Below are 16,518 nucleotides of genomic sequence, written 5' to 3' on the forward strand. Positions count from 1 at the left end.
TGTAATGTACAGAAGTGTCAAGTCACTATGTTGTGTATCTGGAACTAACATGGTGTTGTAGATCAATTATACTTCAATAAAAAAAGAAGAAGCAGGATCAGGTATTGAATCATATTTCTAGTCTTTTTTTTTTTTTTTTTTTTTGCGGTACGCGGGCCTCTCACTGTTGTGGCCTCTCCCGCTGTGGAGCACAGGCTCTGGATGCGCAGGCCCAGCGGCCATGGCTCACGGGCCCAGCCGCTCTGCAGCATGTGGGATCCTCCCAGACCGGGGCACGAACCCGTGTCCCCTGCATCGACAGGCCAACTCTCAACCACTGCGCCACCAGGGAAGCCCCTCTAGTCTTTTGATTTAGGGCAACTACCTCATTTGTATTTTCTTTTGACACAGACAACATTCTCTCATGTCTTTAAGTGTACATTCTTTGTATATATATGTATAACTGAAATCACTTTGCTGTACAGTAGAAATTAACACAACATTGTAAATCAACTAACTTTAATGAAATAAAAAAATTTTTAAAGTGTATATTCTTGTCTTCACTAATATAATTTTTAACATATTAAACATGCATGTTCTCTCTTTTAAAAAAAAAACAAAACATGCTTATACAACGTCCTTGTCAGCTATTACCAAAGAATTATTTGATTGATGACCTTCCTTGACTTTGAATATATGTACTAAATATTTTTAAACAATGCCTCTGAAGAATGAGGTGCTTTCTCCATTCCTTGTTACTACTCAATAAAGGAAATCAAAAATCACACGCTGCCCTTGCACAACTTCCAATTCATGGGCTTTAGGCAATTCAATATTTTGTTAAAATGTCAAGAGTATCTGAATATTTCAAAGAGCTTCCTTTGGATAACAGGTAAGGTATCTAACTAAAGAGGTACTGCACCAATAGCTATGAAGTCTATCCCTTCATTTTACATCCTTAAGTCCATTTCCAAGAGCTGCCAAGTATACATGTATTTGTGATCAATAATTGTGTCCTAAATAGTCAATGATTTTTTTTTTTGTTTTTTGGTTTTTTTGCTGTACGCGGGCCTCTCACCGCTGTGGCCTCTCCGGTCGCAAAGCACAGGCTCCGGACGCGCAGGCTCAGCGGCCACGGCTCACGGGCCCAGCCGCTCCGCGGCATGTGGAATCCTCCCGGACCGGGACACAAACCCGTGTCCCCTGCATCGGCAGGCGGACTCCCAACCACTGCGCCACCAGGGAAGCCCCAATGATGTTTTTTAAACAGTATTAACCTGACAAGTTTCATGGTTGTGTCACTTTAAAAAAAAAAAAAAATTTCCCTGGACCTCAGTTTCATTATTTGTAAAATGCAGAGAATGGACTGACTGTAAGCACCATGAAGTCATATATACATATATGTATACGCATATATGACTTGGTGCTCTGTGTCCCTAGCACCAAGCCCCAGTGCCTAGCACATAGTAGGTACAGTGCTCAATAAATACTCATCCAATGAGCAAACCATTTAAGGAATGATCAGTAATTCCCCAAAATGTAAATCCATGTTCTCATTTCCAACAGACTGGAGGCCAAAAATAATGAGAAAACATAAGGATAGTGGAATGAGTTTTTTGTGAGTTAATTTCATTCGACTTAGGAATTGTATTTGATTTTGAGATCTATTTCTTACCTAAATGTTTGGTATTATCTCATAGTTACTTTTTACATAATTTCCTTTCTTGCAAAATTGAAAGCACAGTATGTTGGTTCCCCAGTTCTTCTACTTTTTTTTTTAATTTTTAGTTACCTTTGAAACCAAAAATGTGGTAAACCAAAGGCAAAATGATCCCAAAGTTCCCTCCAGCTCCAAAATTCTTTGAGATAGACTTTTCTTGCTGGGTGGTTTGAATAACTATAATATTGTACATCCAGGGTATGATTCGGCACCGTGGACAGATCCCAGAGAAGAAGCCCGTCTCCCTGGACGAAGGATTGGATTTCAATGTGTGAAATCCAGGCTCTGCTTGGAGTGTGGCAGTCTTCATGCGAGCACACGACTCCAAGCCTAATACCTAAATTAATGAGTTTAAGTCTCCATTTAATGAAATATTCAGATTATGATTACACTTAGTTTCATTAACTGCATTCTCAGACTAATGTGATCGGATTTCCTTTTCAACTTATAATTAACTTTACTGAGAATCCTTACTGGGATTTTTTTCAGGCAGTTTCCTAAAGCCTTATTGTAAATTATTTTAATATATGTATTATGGTATTAAACTATGTTGCTTAGTTTTATATTGGCCGTTATTTTTAAAAGAAGAAAATAGTAAATGCTAATCTCCAAGAACAGCCAGCTGACTTGAACTCAAAGACTGTTCTGAAAAAAATCTGTATTCAACTCTTGAAAGCTCATCCTGAAGTTTTGTTCTTCCCGTGTCAGACATGGCATTTTAATTTTCCTACCAAATGCAGTATGACCCTAACCGAAGAAAATCCTCTTCCCCCCTTTCTATAATTTGTATAAAAGTAATCAGACCTGCAACAGAGAGCTGTACTCTAGCACTGATAGTTCTCCCCTCAATCAAAAGCAAGCAAAATCAGTACATAAAAATGTTCTGCGGGCTTTCCTGGTGGCACAGTGGTTGAGAGTCCACCTGCCGATGCAGGGGACACGGCTTCGTGCCCCGGTCCGGGAAGATCCCACATGCCGCGGAGCTGCTGGGCCCATGAGCCATGGCCGCTGAGCCTGCGCATCCGGAGCCTGTGCTCCGCAACGGGAGAGGCCACAACAGTGAGAGGCCCGCGTACCGCAAAAAAAAAAAAATGTTCTGCTACATAAAAATGTTCTTTCTTTCACTTTTTTTTTTTTTTTAAATAAATTTCTTTGTTTACTTTTTGGCTGCGTGGGGTTTTCGTTGCTGGGTGTGGGCTTTCTCTAGCTGTGGTGAGTAGGGGCTACTCTTCGTGGCAGTGCATGGGCTTCTCATTGCGGTGGCTTCTCTTGTTGTGGAGCACAGGCTCTAGGAGCGTGGGCTTCAGTAGTTGTGGCACACGGGCTCAGTAGCTGTGGCTCGCGGGCTCTAGAGCGCAGGCGCAGTAGTTGTGGCGCACAGGCTTAGTTGCTCTGCAGTATGTGGGATCTTCCCGGACAAGGGCTCAAACCCGTGTCCCCTGCATTGGCAGGCGGATTCTTAACCACTGTGCCACCAGGGAAGTCCCTCTTCCACTCTGATTCCTGGAAAGTTGTTGGGAAATATTTCTCTCTAAGAGCAAAATACCTATTTCTCAGGAAAATTTGTCCCAATCTCCCTTCCCTCCTCCTCAACCCCAAGTGTTTTGAGGAGGCCCCCATTATGCTCCCATAGCATCCTGTACTTATTATCCCTATCGTGCTGCTTTGCAATTACCTGTTTTCTCTTCCATCTCCCCAATTGTATCATAAGATCCAAGAGGATATTTCTTATTTTTGACTCATTCATCCTCATACCTCCGGTTTTCCTAGCACGTTGCCTGACACGTAGCAGAATTTTAATAAATATCAATTCAATGTTGATTGAGGATGTGGAAATATTAATGACAAGAAAGCAAACGATTGGCTAATATCTGAGTCCTCTAGGACAGAAATGACGCTTTATCCAGTTGGTCCATTTTCAAAGATGAGTGTCATTTAATATAGTGATTCTTAGTGAGGATCTATAAATAATGGGGAGAAGGAGAAAAAGAGACATAATCTGTTACATCACCCGGTGCAAGTCCTTGGGAAAGGCATGAGAAAAGTCATGAATAGAGTTCATGCCTGAACCCATGTCTCTGGTCTGAACTTACTAAAAATCTCTATGGCTGGGGCTTCCCTGGTGGCGCAGTGGTTGAGAGTCCGCCTGCCAATGCAGGGGACACGGGTTCGTGCCCCGGTCCGGGAAGATCCCACATGCCGCGGAGCGGCTGGGCCCGTGAGCCATGGCCGCTGAGCCTGCGCTCCGCAACGGGAGAGGTCACAACAATGAGAGGCCCGCGTACCGCAAAAAAAAAAATATCTCTATGGCCTTGGGCAGGTTACTTAAACTCTCTATGCCATAGTTTCCTCATCTATAATATGTAGGTGCAGTACCTATTTCAATTATTTCATGGATTGTTGTGAGAAGAAAAATGCATGTATGTGGTAGGAGCAGAACAAGCATTATTCTGTTTCATTTATTCCTTTTTTAATCCACACTGTCAATCACATAGTAGGCATGTTGCATCTTTGAATCCCGAGATCTAAATAGAAACGGTCTCCCAAAGGAACTGGATAGGCTTTCCCTAGAATGGAAGGAGCAGAACTTGGCATCTTTTAAACTAAACCAGACACTGTGATAAGCACTTAGGCTTTCTTTACAAATAGTCCTACAGCTGGTTGGAAGCACTTTGGAAAGGCAATGTAGATCCAATTAGGCAATGCCATGTGGCCAGCATTAGTAGCAATTTTTGAAAAGAGCCCAGGAGTTGACTTACAGAAAGTGGTGATTTTTTTTTTCTTTTAAGGGCTCTGTTTCTGTTGCCCGTGCATGGACACACATAGACACACACACACACACACATACACACACACACACACACAAATCTCATTTTCTAGGTGGAACTAACTATAAGACATGCTGGGGGCCAGACAGATTCCTTCAGGTCTGGTCTGCCAGTGTAAAGAAATATTAAAATCAACACTCCTACCAGAATGAAAGCTCATGTGTTTTAATGAGAATAGAAGAAGAACATAAGACAGGAACAAATGGCTAAGAATGGGACAGCTGCTCCATCCCAACTATTTCCTTGGGAAGGAATTGACAGTTTCTTCAGTTCTCATTTGCATCAAAAACATTAGTAGTAAAAAAACACACACACACGCACACACACACACAAATGGGGTTATCAACAGGCACACAGAGTGAAAATATTTTCACCATGCACAACAAATTCATACCAATGTGCATCACTGGCCCCTAGCGAACGGACCACCTTAACATTAATGCTTACTCATTCCACAAAAAATAATAGTAACAACCAATGTGTATGTTACCAGGCATCAAGCTAAGTCCTTTAAATGTGTTAATTCATGTAATCTCCACAACAATCTCGTAAGGGAGATGTTATTTTATTCTTTTCATAGAATGGAAAACTGAAGTTTACAGATTTAAATAAATTTTTCCAAGACTGCGCAGCTAACAGATGACAAAGCAGACACCCAAGCCAACCATGTCCACCTCCCAAGCCCATATCCCCCAAGCCCTCACTGAACCATCTCAAAGATATATTGTCTAATATCTGATGAGCATCATCACATGTCAGGATCTCATCTATAACACTGAATACTTGAAGAGAAAACCAGAGCTCTTGATCTAAAACCACACAAAGTCAACTCAAGCTATGGCACTGAACCTAAAAATGTTTTTAGTGTATAGATCCACCCACTAACTCTTATCAGCTCTAAGATTTGCTGACCTGTGTGCCAAAACCATTACAGTCATAGATCTTCAGGTGGAAAGACCATCCTGTCCAGTCATTTCAGGAACAACAGTATTGGTAGCTGTCGTTTCTTAGAAGAGAGTTAAAGCCTCATATGAGTTGAAATCGCCAAGTTCCCTCAAAACTCAAAATCCCAAGGGTCCTGCTAATGGGTTCCCCTGGATCTCTTATGGAGCTTGTGCTAGGCATTCATTCATACATGCGTGTATCCCTTCATTTAACAAACATCCATTGAACACTGTGTAGTTACTAGGCACTGGAGGTACAGGGGAGAGTAAGACAAATGTAAACCCTGCCCCTGCCCCAAGGAAGCTTAAAACAGCAATCTCCACCCTGCTACTCAAACACAGCCTTCTTGGAGACCTAGTCCCACTACAGTCCTGAGAAGGAGACCAAGACACTCTCCATCACACCCAACTGATTAATCTGGGGTCAGAGAGCTGATCCAGGGAAGCCAGGCCATTGGTTGGTCAGAAACCAATCACATTTTCTCTCTCTGGATAAAATGAACTAAAAGACACAGTGATTGAGCACATTAAGGACAGAAACGATAGTGATGTTTTACCCACTCCACCTCCTGAAGTCCCTGAGGTGTCTTGATTCCTACCCTTCCTGTGCCTGGTTATTCACCAGAAGATAACCCAAGTGCATCCATTAAGGTTCAGGCTATGGAATCAGGCAGACGTGGGCTTGAATCCTGGCTCCTCTGTATACTAACTATGATATCATGGACGAGCTCTTTAATTTTTAATTTTATTATGGATATTTTCAAATATACACAAAGAGAGAGAGAATAATGAATCCCCACGTATTTGGTCACCCAGCTATAATAACAATACTCTTCCCATTTTGTTTCATCTATCATCCCCCACAAAATGAAACCTCTTCCATAGGCTTTTTCATTTATTAGACAAAAATTTATGGAGCTGCTGCCATGAGCCAGCCCAGTTCCTGCTGTGGGGAGTACAGTTGTGACAATACAAAGCATTTGCTCTCGTGGAGTTTACAACTTCGGAGAATACAAAACTTATGAAGAGAATAATGGGAAAATGGGGGCCAAAAGGTAGACAAGGAAGTCCTCTCTAATGAAGTGGCAATAGGGGTAAGAGATGAGATGGAAAAGGCCTGGGAGCCTGTGCTGTAGGCAGGAAGCACAGCATGTGCAAAGGCCCTGAGGCAAGAATGAGCCTAGGCAGTTTGAGGGTTGCTTTGCATATAAAGGAGCTAATATATTCAAAGCATTTAGCACAATGCCTCCAGTTAGGAAGGGCTCAATAAATATTAGTTATTATCCCTAAGGGAGGACTCATCACAAGACAGTATATTGAAGAGTATTTTGGAAACAGCTCTTTCCTGGAATGCCAACTGCTCTTTAGGTTCACTTAACATATTTCCCCCTTCAGCAAACATCTGTACCACAAGGAGAGGTAATGTAGTGTGGTGGTTAAAAACACAGACCTTGGGATGTGACTGGCCCCATTTAAATCCCAGCTCTACCACTTAGTAACTGTATGAACTTTGGACAAGCCACTTAACCTCTCTTACTTCAGTTTATCCGTCCTTGTGATGGGGAAAATAATAGTACCAACCCAATAAGTTCTGTAGGATTCAATGTGGCAGGGGTTTAGAATGCTGTCTGCTCAGTTTACTGTTACTATTACACTAACTCACATATTTCTTTTCTATCTATATTTATCTTTTTGCCTGCCCTGCTTAGGAAATTACCCCCAAATTTATTTTTTACTTATTTATTTATTTTTAATTTTTTATTTTACTTATTTTTTATTGAACTATAGTTGATTTACAATGTCAATGTTAGTTTCAGGTGTACAGCACAGTAATTCAGATCTTTTCCCTTATACGTTACCACAAAATATTGAGGAAACTTCCCTGTGCTATACAGTAGGTCCTTGTTGGTAATTCCTCCAGTTTTTAAAAGGTATTTGGGAATATTCCTTCCAGTATCTCCAAAAGTCGAGTATGGGACATCCCGGGTGCCTTGGTAAATATGGACAAATGAATGGAACTCCATTTGGCCCTAGGTATGAGCTGTACAACCTCTTCAGAAACTAAATCATGGGTTTGCTTTTCATCTGATTCCTTGTAAAGCCACTTGGGAATGGTCCTGGGGGAGGAGAGGGTGTGAGTAGAAGCTGGAATAAGAACCTGGTCTTTCTGATGGACTCTGTGTCCTGAAATATCAAGTTAGCATTTCTCTGGAGTTTGGGGTGAGATCTCACTTGCTCAGATTATGCCGTGAAATAAATACTGTAACACTAACCCCATTCCAAAGTGGGGTTGCATGTTTGTATGGAATGTGAGGGTCCTTTGTCCCGTGAGTATACGTGAGAGCACAGTCAGGACAGCAACTGGTTCCATTCCAACAGTGAGCAGGTGAATAATTTAACATGGATGTTTTCATAGACACTGGGAGACACTCTTTATATGGTGGCAATAAAGGTTTTGTAATTGCCGCTGACTTATTCAGTGTTGATTCCAGCCTTCACCATATCATTAACCAATATTGCACAACCAAAATTCTACTATCAAGTTGGCTACACTACTATAATGTAGTGTCCTGGATTGGATCCTGGAACAGAAAAGGGACATTAGGGAAGAAACTAGTGAAATTCAAACAATATCTACCGTTTAGCTAAAAATAACATACTGATGTTGATTTCTTAGTTTTGACCATACTATAGTCAAGTAAGATGTTAAAATCAAAGTGGCTGAGGAATATACAGAACTCTGTGTACTATCTTTGCCACTTTTCTATAAATATACAATTATTCCCAAATTAAAATTTTATTTCAAAAAAAAAGTGTGCTTTTAACACAAACAAGTTGAGAAACAGTGATCCAGGTGATACGGTGTCCCCACAGCCCCTCATTCACGTCCCCCATTCTTAACACTAGGGACTTCCCTGGCGGTCCAGCGGTTAGGACTCTGCACTTCCACTGCGGGGGGCGTAGGTTCGATCCCTGGTCAGGGAACTAAGATCCTACAAGCCGCCGGCGCAGCCAAAAAAGAAAAGAAAAGAAGAAAAAAAAAGGTTCATCCCGTTCTTAACACCAAACGGAGCCTACATTTACCCTGGACTCTCAAAAGGGGTGGGAGGTGTCATTGGCAGGCAGGAGGCTGGGGTCGGGGAGACAGCATGTTCACAGCACTTGAGGACAAAACGTGCCTTCAAAAGCAAACTGTAATTACACAGAAGCCTAGGAGCCTTTGCAGAAAATCACTATCTCATCTGAATCTACATCCTGTTAATCAAAGAGGTCCAAGACCTTTTGATTATCAGACTAAATATTTTTAGGCAATATCACTGAATGCCTGGAAAGGCCCTTCAGCATCTGCTGAAGAAAAATCCATCTTCAGATAAAAAAGGCAAGTCCTGCCTATCACCAGAAAAATCAGCTTCACAAAACTGATAAAGGTTGGCAAAAAATTTCCCCATATGGAAGCCCTCTGCCCCCTATTTGCCTTCACCCTAGTCCTTCTCCACTCCCCTCCTTCCAAATATCCAGATTTCCAGACTGACTGTTGATTCTCTTAGCATTTGAACAAAGCATAAGGGAACGATCATAAAGTGATCCAGCTTTAGTATCAAGAGGAGGAGAGATAAATATATGGAGATGATTATTCTCCTAAAGCAATGTCAAGTGAGTAATTGAACAGAGATGAAAATAACATTTAAGTTGGGCCTATCGAATTTCCAGTCAAATCTGGCAACTTGAATGTTTAGTGAAGAACACCCTAAAAATGGCATGATGTGTCCCTTCTTGTTGTATCACAAATAGATGCATCTTTCATTCCGTTTTTTGTAATGGTAAATCTTTGTAGCTCCCATAATGTCCAGAAAAGGGTTTTATATTCAATAGGTGCATGCTAATTCTGGTACCAAGATCTGGTCCTACTTTCTGGTTATTAGAATTCCTTCTCTCCTAGTTCTCTACTGGTCAGAGTGGGCTCTGGTGACGGTTTGGCTTCTTGAACATTTAATAACTGATAAATATCAGTTATCTAGTCCTATCTTCTCAATGAACTTCCCAAATCATTCTTTGTTCTGAACATACAAATTTTTCCCACATGTCTGCAATATATAAAGAGCTCCTGTAAGTCAACAAAACACAAACATGTAATTACAAGGAAACACAATCACTACCAACTACTGAATTAACTTGTTATATCAATTAAACTTATTAATGTAAATCTGTGGAAAGGCTATATGCTTCTTATTTTCAGATAGTCCCAAAAACAGTTGGAAATAAGGATTGAACCAACCTAGCAAAATTATATGAAATTAATATCTGTGGTAATTCTTATGAGAATGCAGTGTTTGTGACATAACACCTGGAATTCTCCCCTGTAGTTTGCCAGGAATGCTCTGGTGTAATTCTACCCAGTAAAATATTACAAGACACATTTTTTTTCTTAGTATAAAAAGACCATTGATTACTGAAACACAAATATAGACTAAAAGCAAGAATCATAAATAAACCAAGTTAGCCTGTCACAGGAGACTATTGAATTGCTCAGTACCTGGACACCCATCTCTGAACAGTAATTTATTCTCAGTACAACTTTAAACAAAAATCCCTTACTAAAGGGACTTCCCTGGTGGCACAGTGGTTAAGACTACACGCTCCCAATGCAGGTGGCCTGGGTTTGATCCCTGGTTGGGGAACCAGATCCCACATGCATGCCCCAACTAAGAGTTCGCATGCCACAACTAAGGAGACCACCTGCTGCAGCTAAGACCCAACACAACGAAAAAGATAAATATTTTTTTTAATTCCTTACTAAAGCAAGATTCATTAATGTCACCTGCCCTTTTTGCCTGATGGAATGGTGAAATTTGAGTGCCTTCAATGATTTTGTTATTCCACTCAAGTGCTGATTCAAAATCATCCTAAAAATTGAAACTTCAAATGAGAAACTTTCAACGGCTGCCTTTTATAGCCAGGGACTCAACACTATTTCCGCTTTCTCTACTTCATGGTCACAATCACTCACTTATGATCTTTGGGACTCACATACACCTAGGTTCAACTTATTTCCCAGTGCATTCTGAAGGAGAATGTGCTCATTTCCATCAAAACCAGAATTGGATATGATTGCCATATCAGAGTTGGCGCAATTTACCATACCTTTCAGGGCTGTGAGATTTGGCCATAAAACTTCCAATGGCTGGTGTATTTTGCTCTAAAATGTGGCTATTTCTCATATCATTTTATGGTCCAGTTCACAAATAAATAATGTCAGATTATTTAATATAATGAAACCTAAGACCTACTTAGTAACCCATTTTCAAACCATGTACACACTGACTTTGCCAACATACAGCAACATTTCCAAGGCCATGAACAACTGTCACCATGCAGAATCAGAGAATTTTCATCACCTATGTCAAATTCCACAGGCTTATTCCTCTACCCGTTGAGCATGAAAATTTGCAACCAGTCCAAAAGTATGATTCAGCAAATAAAACACCAATGCCGCTCCTCGTGCAGCTTTAGCAAAGGCGACCCAGACTAGAAAAATGTGCACTGCCAGAAATGTTTCTGTTTTTAAGAACCTCCAGCCACAACTGAATGCATCCTTTAAATTGTCTGGCTTTTGTTATTGTAAACCAACCCCTCCACATTACTTTAATGTGGCGGTTACTTGAAAACATAATTGCTAGGAGTAACCACGGTAGTACACTACCGTCAAAAACAAAACCATCTTGTTTTCCCCACTCCCTGTTCTCAGTGCACCGGCTCCATAATGTATGTTGTATATACAGATCTTTGAAAGGAAAGAAAATCTTTGGGACCATACTAAGATCCCCAACTATGCTCCATCAGCTAAAGAATACATATTGAAACACAATAGCAAATGCAGCTTTTTTTTTCCTGGAAGAACAATGGAACAATTTGCTACTGTTGAATCATACGTACACACCCACCCCAAACATAACCACAACTCAAAACTCCACACACATGCACACACGCACACACATACACACACACAGAGTTTGTGGATTATATTTACGAAACTCTAGTTTTATGAAAAATCAATCTAGTTCTTCTGAACCAGTGTCTGTTAACTGAAAGCAGCATGAAACCTAAAAGACACAATTGGTCTACCTCAGGAGGGAGACAGATAAGCAAATGAACCATTGCTTAACAGATTACCCCATCAAGATGAACCAACAAAATGGCTTATCGGCTAACAGATTTACTATCTAAGATGAACCAACCAAGTAATCCATTGGTTAACTAGGTACCCAACCATGATGAACCCACCAAGAGGGCCATTAGTTAACAGATCAACCAAGATGAACCACCCAAGTGGTTCTGCTAATAGAAGAACCAAACATGAGAAATCCACCAAGTGGGCCACTCTTTAACAGAGAAACAAACCAAGTGAAATCTGAGGATGCCAAACACAGTTTGATCCAGAAGAGATAAAATAAAACTTCTTATTCAACAAATAGAAGCTCTTCATGGACCCAAACATACACCATGAAATCTGGAGTGGTGTGACCACCACTTGGGTCACCACACAGGACTGGAATGGATCGCACAGCTGTACTTACGAAGATTATTTATGGGGGTTCTGGTATCCATGTTCTCATAATGCTGGACATGGACCACGATGTTGAGATCTCTCTCCATGTGGTCAGTGTTGCAGTGGCCCTGTGGCCTCATGACATCTGCAAGGGCCCTGAAAGAAGAGAAAATTTAAATCTGTTCATTCAAAACAATGATTGGCACATAATTGGGCCTATGAACAAAAGACAAGATCCCTTCCTCCATGGAGCTGCCATTCTACTGAGGGGCAGAGGGGAAAAAAAGACATTAGTAAGTAAGATCACTGCAATTAGAGATTACATAAGGACCTCACGCAGAACAGTTCACATGCCTCTCACAATAGTGATGTAATAGCAGTGTTACCTACTTTATAGAGTTGTTGAGAGGATTAAATGATGAATATATGTAATATGTCTGCACCCCACAAGTTTAGTTCCCCTTTATGACTAACCCTAGATACCAACACTTCACGTACAGCAATGGCCCACTATTCCTAACAATAAGTAACATTTACTGAGTACTTACCATAAGCCAGGCACTATACTAGTCACGTTACATACTTTAATTCAACTAAGCAGCATGTAAACATCTTATGAGGATTACTACTCTATGTTTGCAGATGAGTAAACAAAGACTCAGAGAGGTGAATTGATTCCACTTACATGAAATGTTCAGAATGGGCAAATCCACAGAGACAAAGTAGATTAGTGGTTGCCAGGGGCTGGGGGTGTGGGAGGGGAAATAGGAAGTGACTGCTAATGAGTGAAGGGTTTCTTTTTAGGATGATGAAAATGTTCTAGAATTAGACAGTGGTGATGGTTGCTCAACTTTCTGAATATACTAAAAACCACTGAATTGTACACTTTTTAGTATTTTTTAATATTTAGTTATTTGGCTGCGCCAGGTTTTAGTGGCGGCACGAGGGATCTTCATTGTGGCATGTGGGATCTAGTTCCCTGACTAGGTATCAAACCCAGGCCCTCTGCATTGGGAGGGTGAAGTCTTAACCACTGGACAACCAGTGAAGTCCCTGTACACTTTTTTTTTAATCCTAAATATACTGAGATGGAGTGGTCTGGAAAAGCCTTTCTGAGGAGGTGATATTTGAGTACAGCCCTGAGCAGTAGAAGGAGTTGGTCACATAAAGACGATGAAGAACATTCTGGGCAGAGGGGCAGCAAGTGCAAAGGTCCTGAGGCAGGAAAGAGTTCAGGTTATCTGAGGGACAAGCAAGAAGGCCAATAAAGTTGGATTATGGCAAACAGGGGGGATAATGTTACAAGGTGTGGATTATCCATTCTCCAAAACAAAAAAATGCCCAAGTTAACTCAGTTAATCAGTGGAGGGACTAAGATACAAATCTGAGTGTCTTTGAAATCAGAATCCAGGCTCCTTCCTACTCTGTGCAGTAAGCAAGGCCTGAAGCTCAAAGGGGCTGTAGGGAAGGAATGTTTGAAACATAGAATAGATGCCTCCCAAACCTAATTTGCCTTTTTTCACTTTTAAACAGGCTCTTTATATGAACTTCAGGGGATCTCTGAACTCCTCTGGAATTGAATGGAAATTTTATTTGTGCGTTTTTCTCAAAGAAGAAGCCATAGATCTCAACAGATTCTCTAAGGAGTCTCTCCAAAATTTCAGAATATTCGGACTTTCAAGAGGATAGCAAAGTAAATATTCAGGATGTCTATCCATGAACTCGGTCAGCACTGCCATCGGCAGATTCCCTGGGCTTCTTCTGAGTGCCAAAATTCATGAAGTTCACCTAAAAGCCGAGCCATACTTTTTCCAAGGCAGCCCTTCCCAGAGCATGCAGTGAAGACAGGGATTCTTAGAGCCCGCACATCCTGGACAAGGAGTCTTCAAGATGTGGTCCACTCACTCAGGGACTGCCTAAAATAATTTGGCATGGGGCAAGGAAACATGAGAACTTCTGTGTATGGTCTTTAGTCATTAAGAATAAGAAATAAATTTAATATGTGAATTGATGCTGGAGCCCTCATTTGGAATACCCATGTCAGATGGTGAGAATCTGGAGTCTTGGACCAAGGAGGGTGGCTAGCAGTGGCACCATCATTAGGCTGCATCATCTGTATTGCAGTTATGTGCACCCCTAAAGCGGATGTGCAGGCAAAGTATCTAGTTTTACTAGGCTAACCATCACTACGTGGACATGGGGCTTAAAAATGTCCCCCATAACAAAACCACAGCTTGGAGATAATACTGATGACACGAGCACAGGAAAAAGACAGATTGGACTCTCCCCTCCTCTTCAACAGCTTCTCACAAGGTTAAAACAATGATGGCCTATTCAGATCAAAATGAAGTCAGCCAAAAATAATCAAAGCTCTCAGGAAAACTATTCAAACTATGGATTTATTTATGAATGATGAGCTTCATCCTCAACACACATTAGGCTTTGAGAGATGAGCTAATGATTGCACGAAGTCAGCACCATTGGCAACAAATTGTAAATATTTATTTCACCTTCAGCTCACTTTAATATTTCTGTTCTTATGTATGCTTTATAGTGTATCTAAACAACAAGGCCCTATTGTATAGCACAGGGAACTATATTCAATATCCTGTAATAAGCCATAATAGAAAAGAATATGAAAAAGAATATATATATATATAAAAAACTGAATCACTTTGCTGTACAGCAGAAATTAACACATTGTAAATCAACTATCCTTCAATAAAATTTTAAAAAATAATAAATGCTATAGTGTACATAATTTTTGTTGGTATGTGCACATATTGGGGTGTATGCTAAAAAAATGTTACAATTAGGGATGTGTTTTTAACAATTAGTGAATTAGTGGAAAGAACCAACTATGTACTACAAGCCAAACAAATGCCCAAGGAATTGGTATTTATGTGTGGCACGTACTTCAGGTGCTTCTCAAACTCGAATGTGCATTCAGATTACCTTCGGGGTCTTGTTAAGATGCAGATTCTGATTCAAGGTGTCTGAGGCAGGGCCTGAGATTCTGCTCAAGCTCCCAGGTGATGGAGATGCTGCTGGTCCACAGGCCACAATCTGAATAGCAAGATTCTAAAGGTAATGTCATGGTAAATTTTATGTGTCAACTTGACTGAAGAGAACAAAGATTTGGTCAAACATTATTCTGGATGCGTCTGAGAGGGTGTTTTTGGATGAGATTAACATTTAGATTGATAGACTGAGGAAAGCAGATTGCCCTCCAGGAGGTGGGCCTCATCCGATCAGTTGAAGGCTGGAATAGAACAAAAGGCTGACCCTCCCCCAAGTAAGAGAGCATTTCCCTGCCTGATGGCCTTCAAACTGGGACGTCAGCTCTTCATGTTTCTACGGCTTTCAGACTCAAACTGGGACCTTGACTCTGCAGACGTTGGACCTCCCAGCTTCAATTAACATGTGTGGCAATTCTGCATAAATCTCTTCATAGATAGATAGATGACAGATAGATAGATACATACATAGATAGATACATAGATAGATCTCCTAGAGGTTCTGTTTCTCTGCAGTACCCTAACTAACACAGGCACCTTATTGAAGAAACTACACTTTTCCTTGATATCCCTTAACCCAGCTCCAAATTGTTAGTTAAAACATTGCCATTTTTGAGGTTGAAGATGATGGAATATTGGCAATTTCATAAGGTTCAACTTAGTATCACTTCACTTGTATATTTACTTGTACATTACCTGTCTCCTGCCATTTGACCATGAGCTCTGTGCCTGCACTATTTGCTGCATTCTCAGAGCTCTCTGCACAGGGCTGGGTATACCATAGGTACTCAATAAAAACCTATTGAATGAAAAAAAAAACCTATTGAATGAATATATCAATGAGCAAATGAATGACTGAATGAGAAGATACCTTATGTCATATAAACCAGGATGTCAGGAATCAGAACTCCTATGTGCCAGGTACCGTACTAGGACACAGGTGACAGATGGGGAAGAGACTGTTAGCATCCTTGCACTCCTTAATGTGAAAGATAACGGAAGGAGACAGATAATAAACTAGTAAACTAGTAAATTATTAAGTTCATTTTAGACTGTAATGTGAAATGAAGCAAATAACATTGAGTGATGGGCTGGAGGGGGCAAGGAGGGGTGCGTTAGTAAGTAAGCCTGTGGGGTCAGGGACAGCGTCTCAGACAGGTGACATTGAGCTGAGACTTGAATGCAGAGGAGGGGCCAGCCAGAGAATTTGAGGCAAACGAACACAACAACTCCAAAGCAGCAATGAGCGTGGCATAGCTGAGGAACAAAAAGAAAAGGCTGCATCCCTTTTCTTTCCAATTACAGAAAGCAAATAAAAGACCCCAGTATTACCGAACAAAGCTCAGAGTTCCAGCATCTTGCTTCATAGCCTCCAGGGGTTCCAAGGTCTAAACTATGTCCTGCCTTTTAAACACTTGAATGGGATTCCTGAGAATTTCCTCTTTTACCAGAAGCATCATTTATTTTTCAAGGATCTAAGGGC

General features: G+C 40.9%; 1 protein-coding gene across 2 annotated transcripts in view; it reads right to left on the bottom strand.

The window, feature by feature from the left end:
* SHISA9 (shisa family member 9) overlaps positions 1-16,518 on the bottom strand; it is a 296,188-nt gene that overhangs the window by 273,114 nt on the left and 6,556 nt on the right. For both annotated transcript variants that reach the window (XM_027117353.1, XM_027117351.1), the window contains exon 2: positions 12,047-12,174. In XM_027117353.1, the coding sequence (XP_026973154.1) occupies positions 12,047-12,174 (128 nt within the window). The remainder of the gene's footprint in view (positions 1-12,046; positions 12,175-16,518) is intronic.

The sequence above is a fragment of the Aethalodelphis obliquidens genome, unplaced genomic scaffold (genome assembly GCF_003676395.1).
Source record: "Aethalodelphis obliquidens isolate GAN/ISIS:26980383/991018 unplaced genomic scaffold, ASM367639v1 scaffold18, whole genome shotgun sequence".
Classification (NCBI taxonomy): Eukaryota; Metazoa; Chordata; class Mammalia; order Artiodactyla; family Delphinidae; genus Aethalodelphis; species Aethalodelphis obliquidens.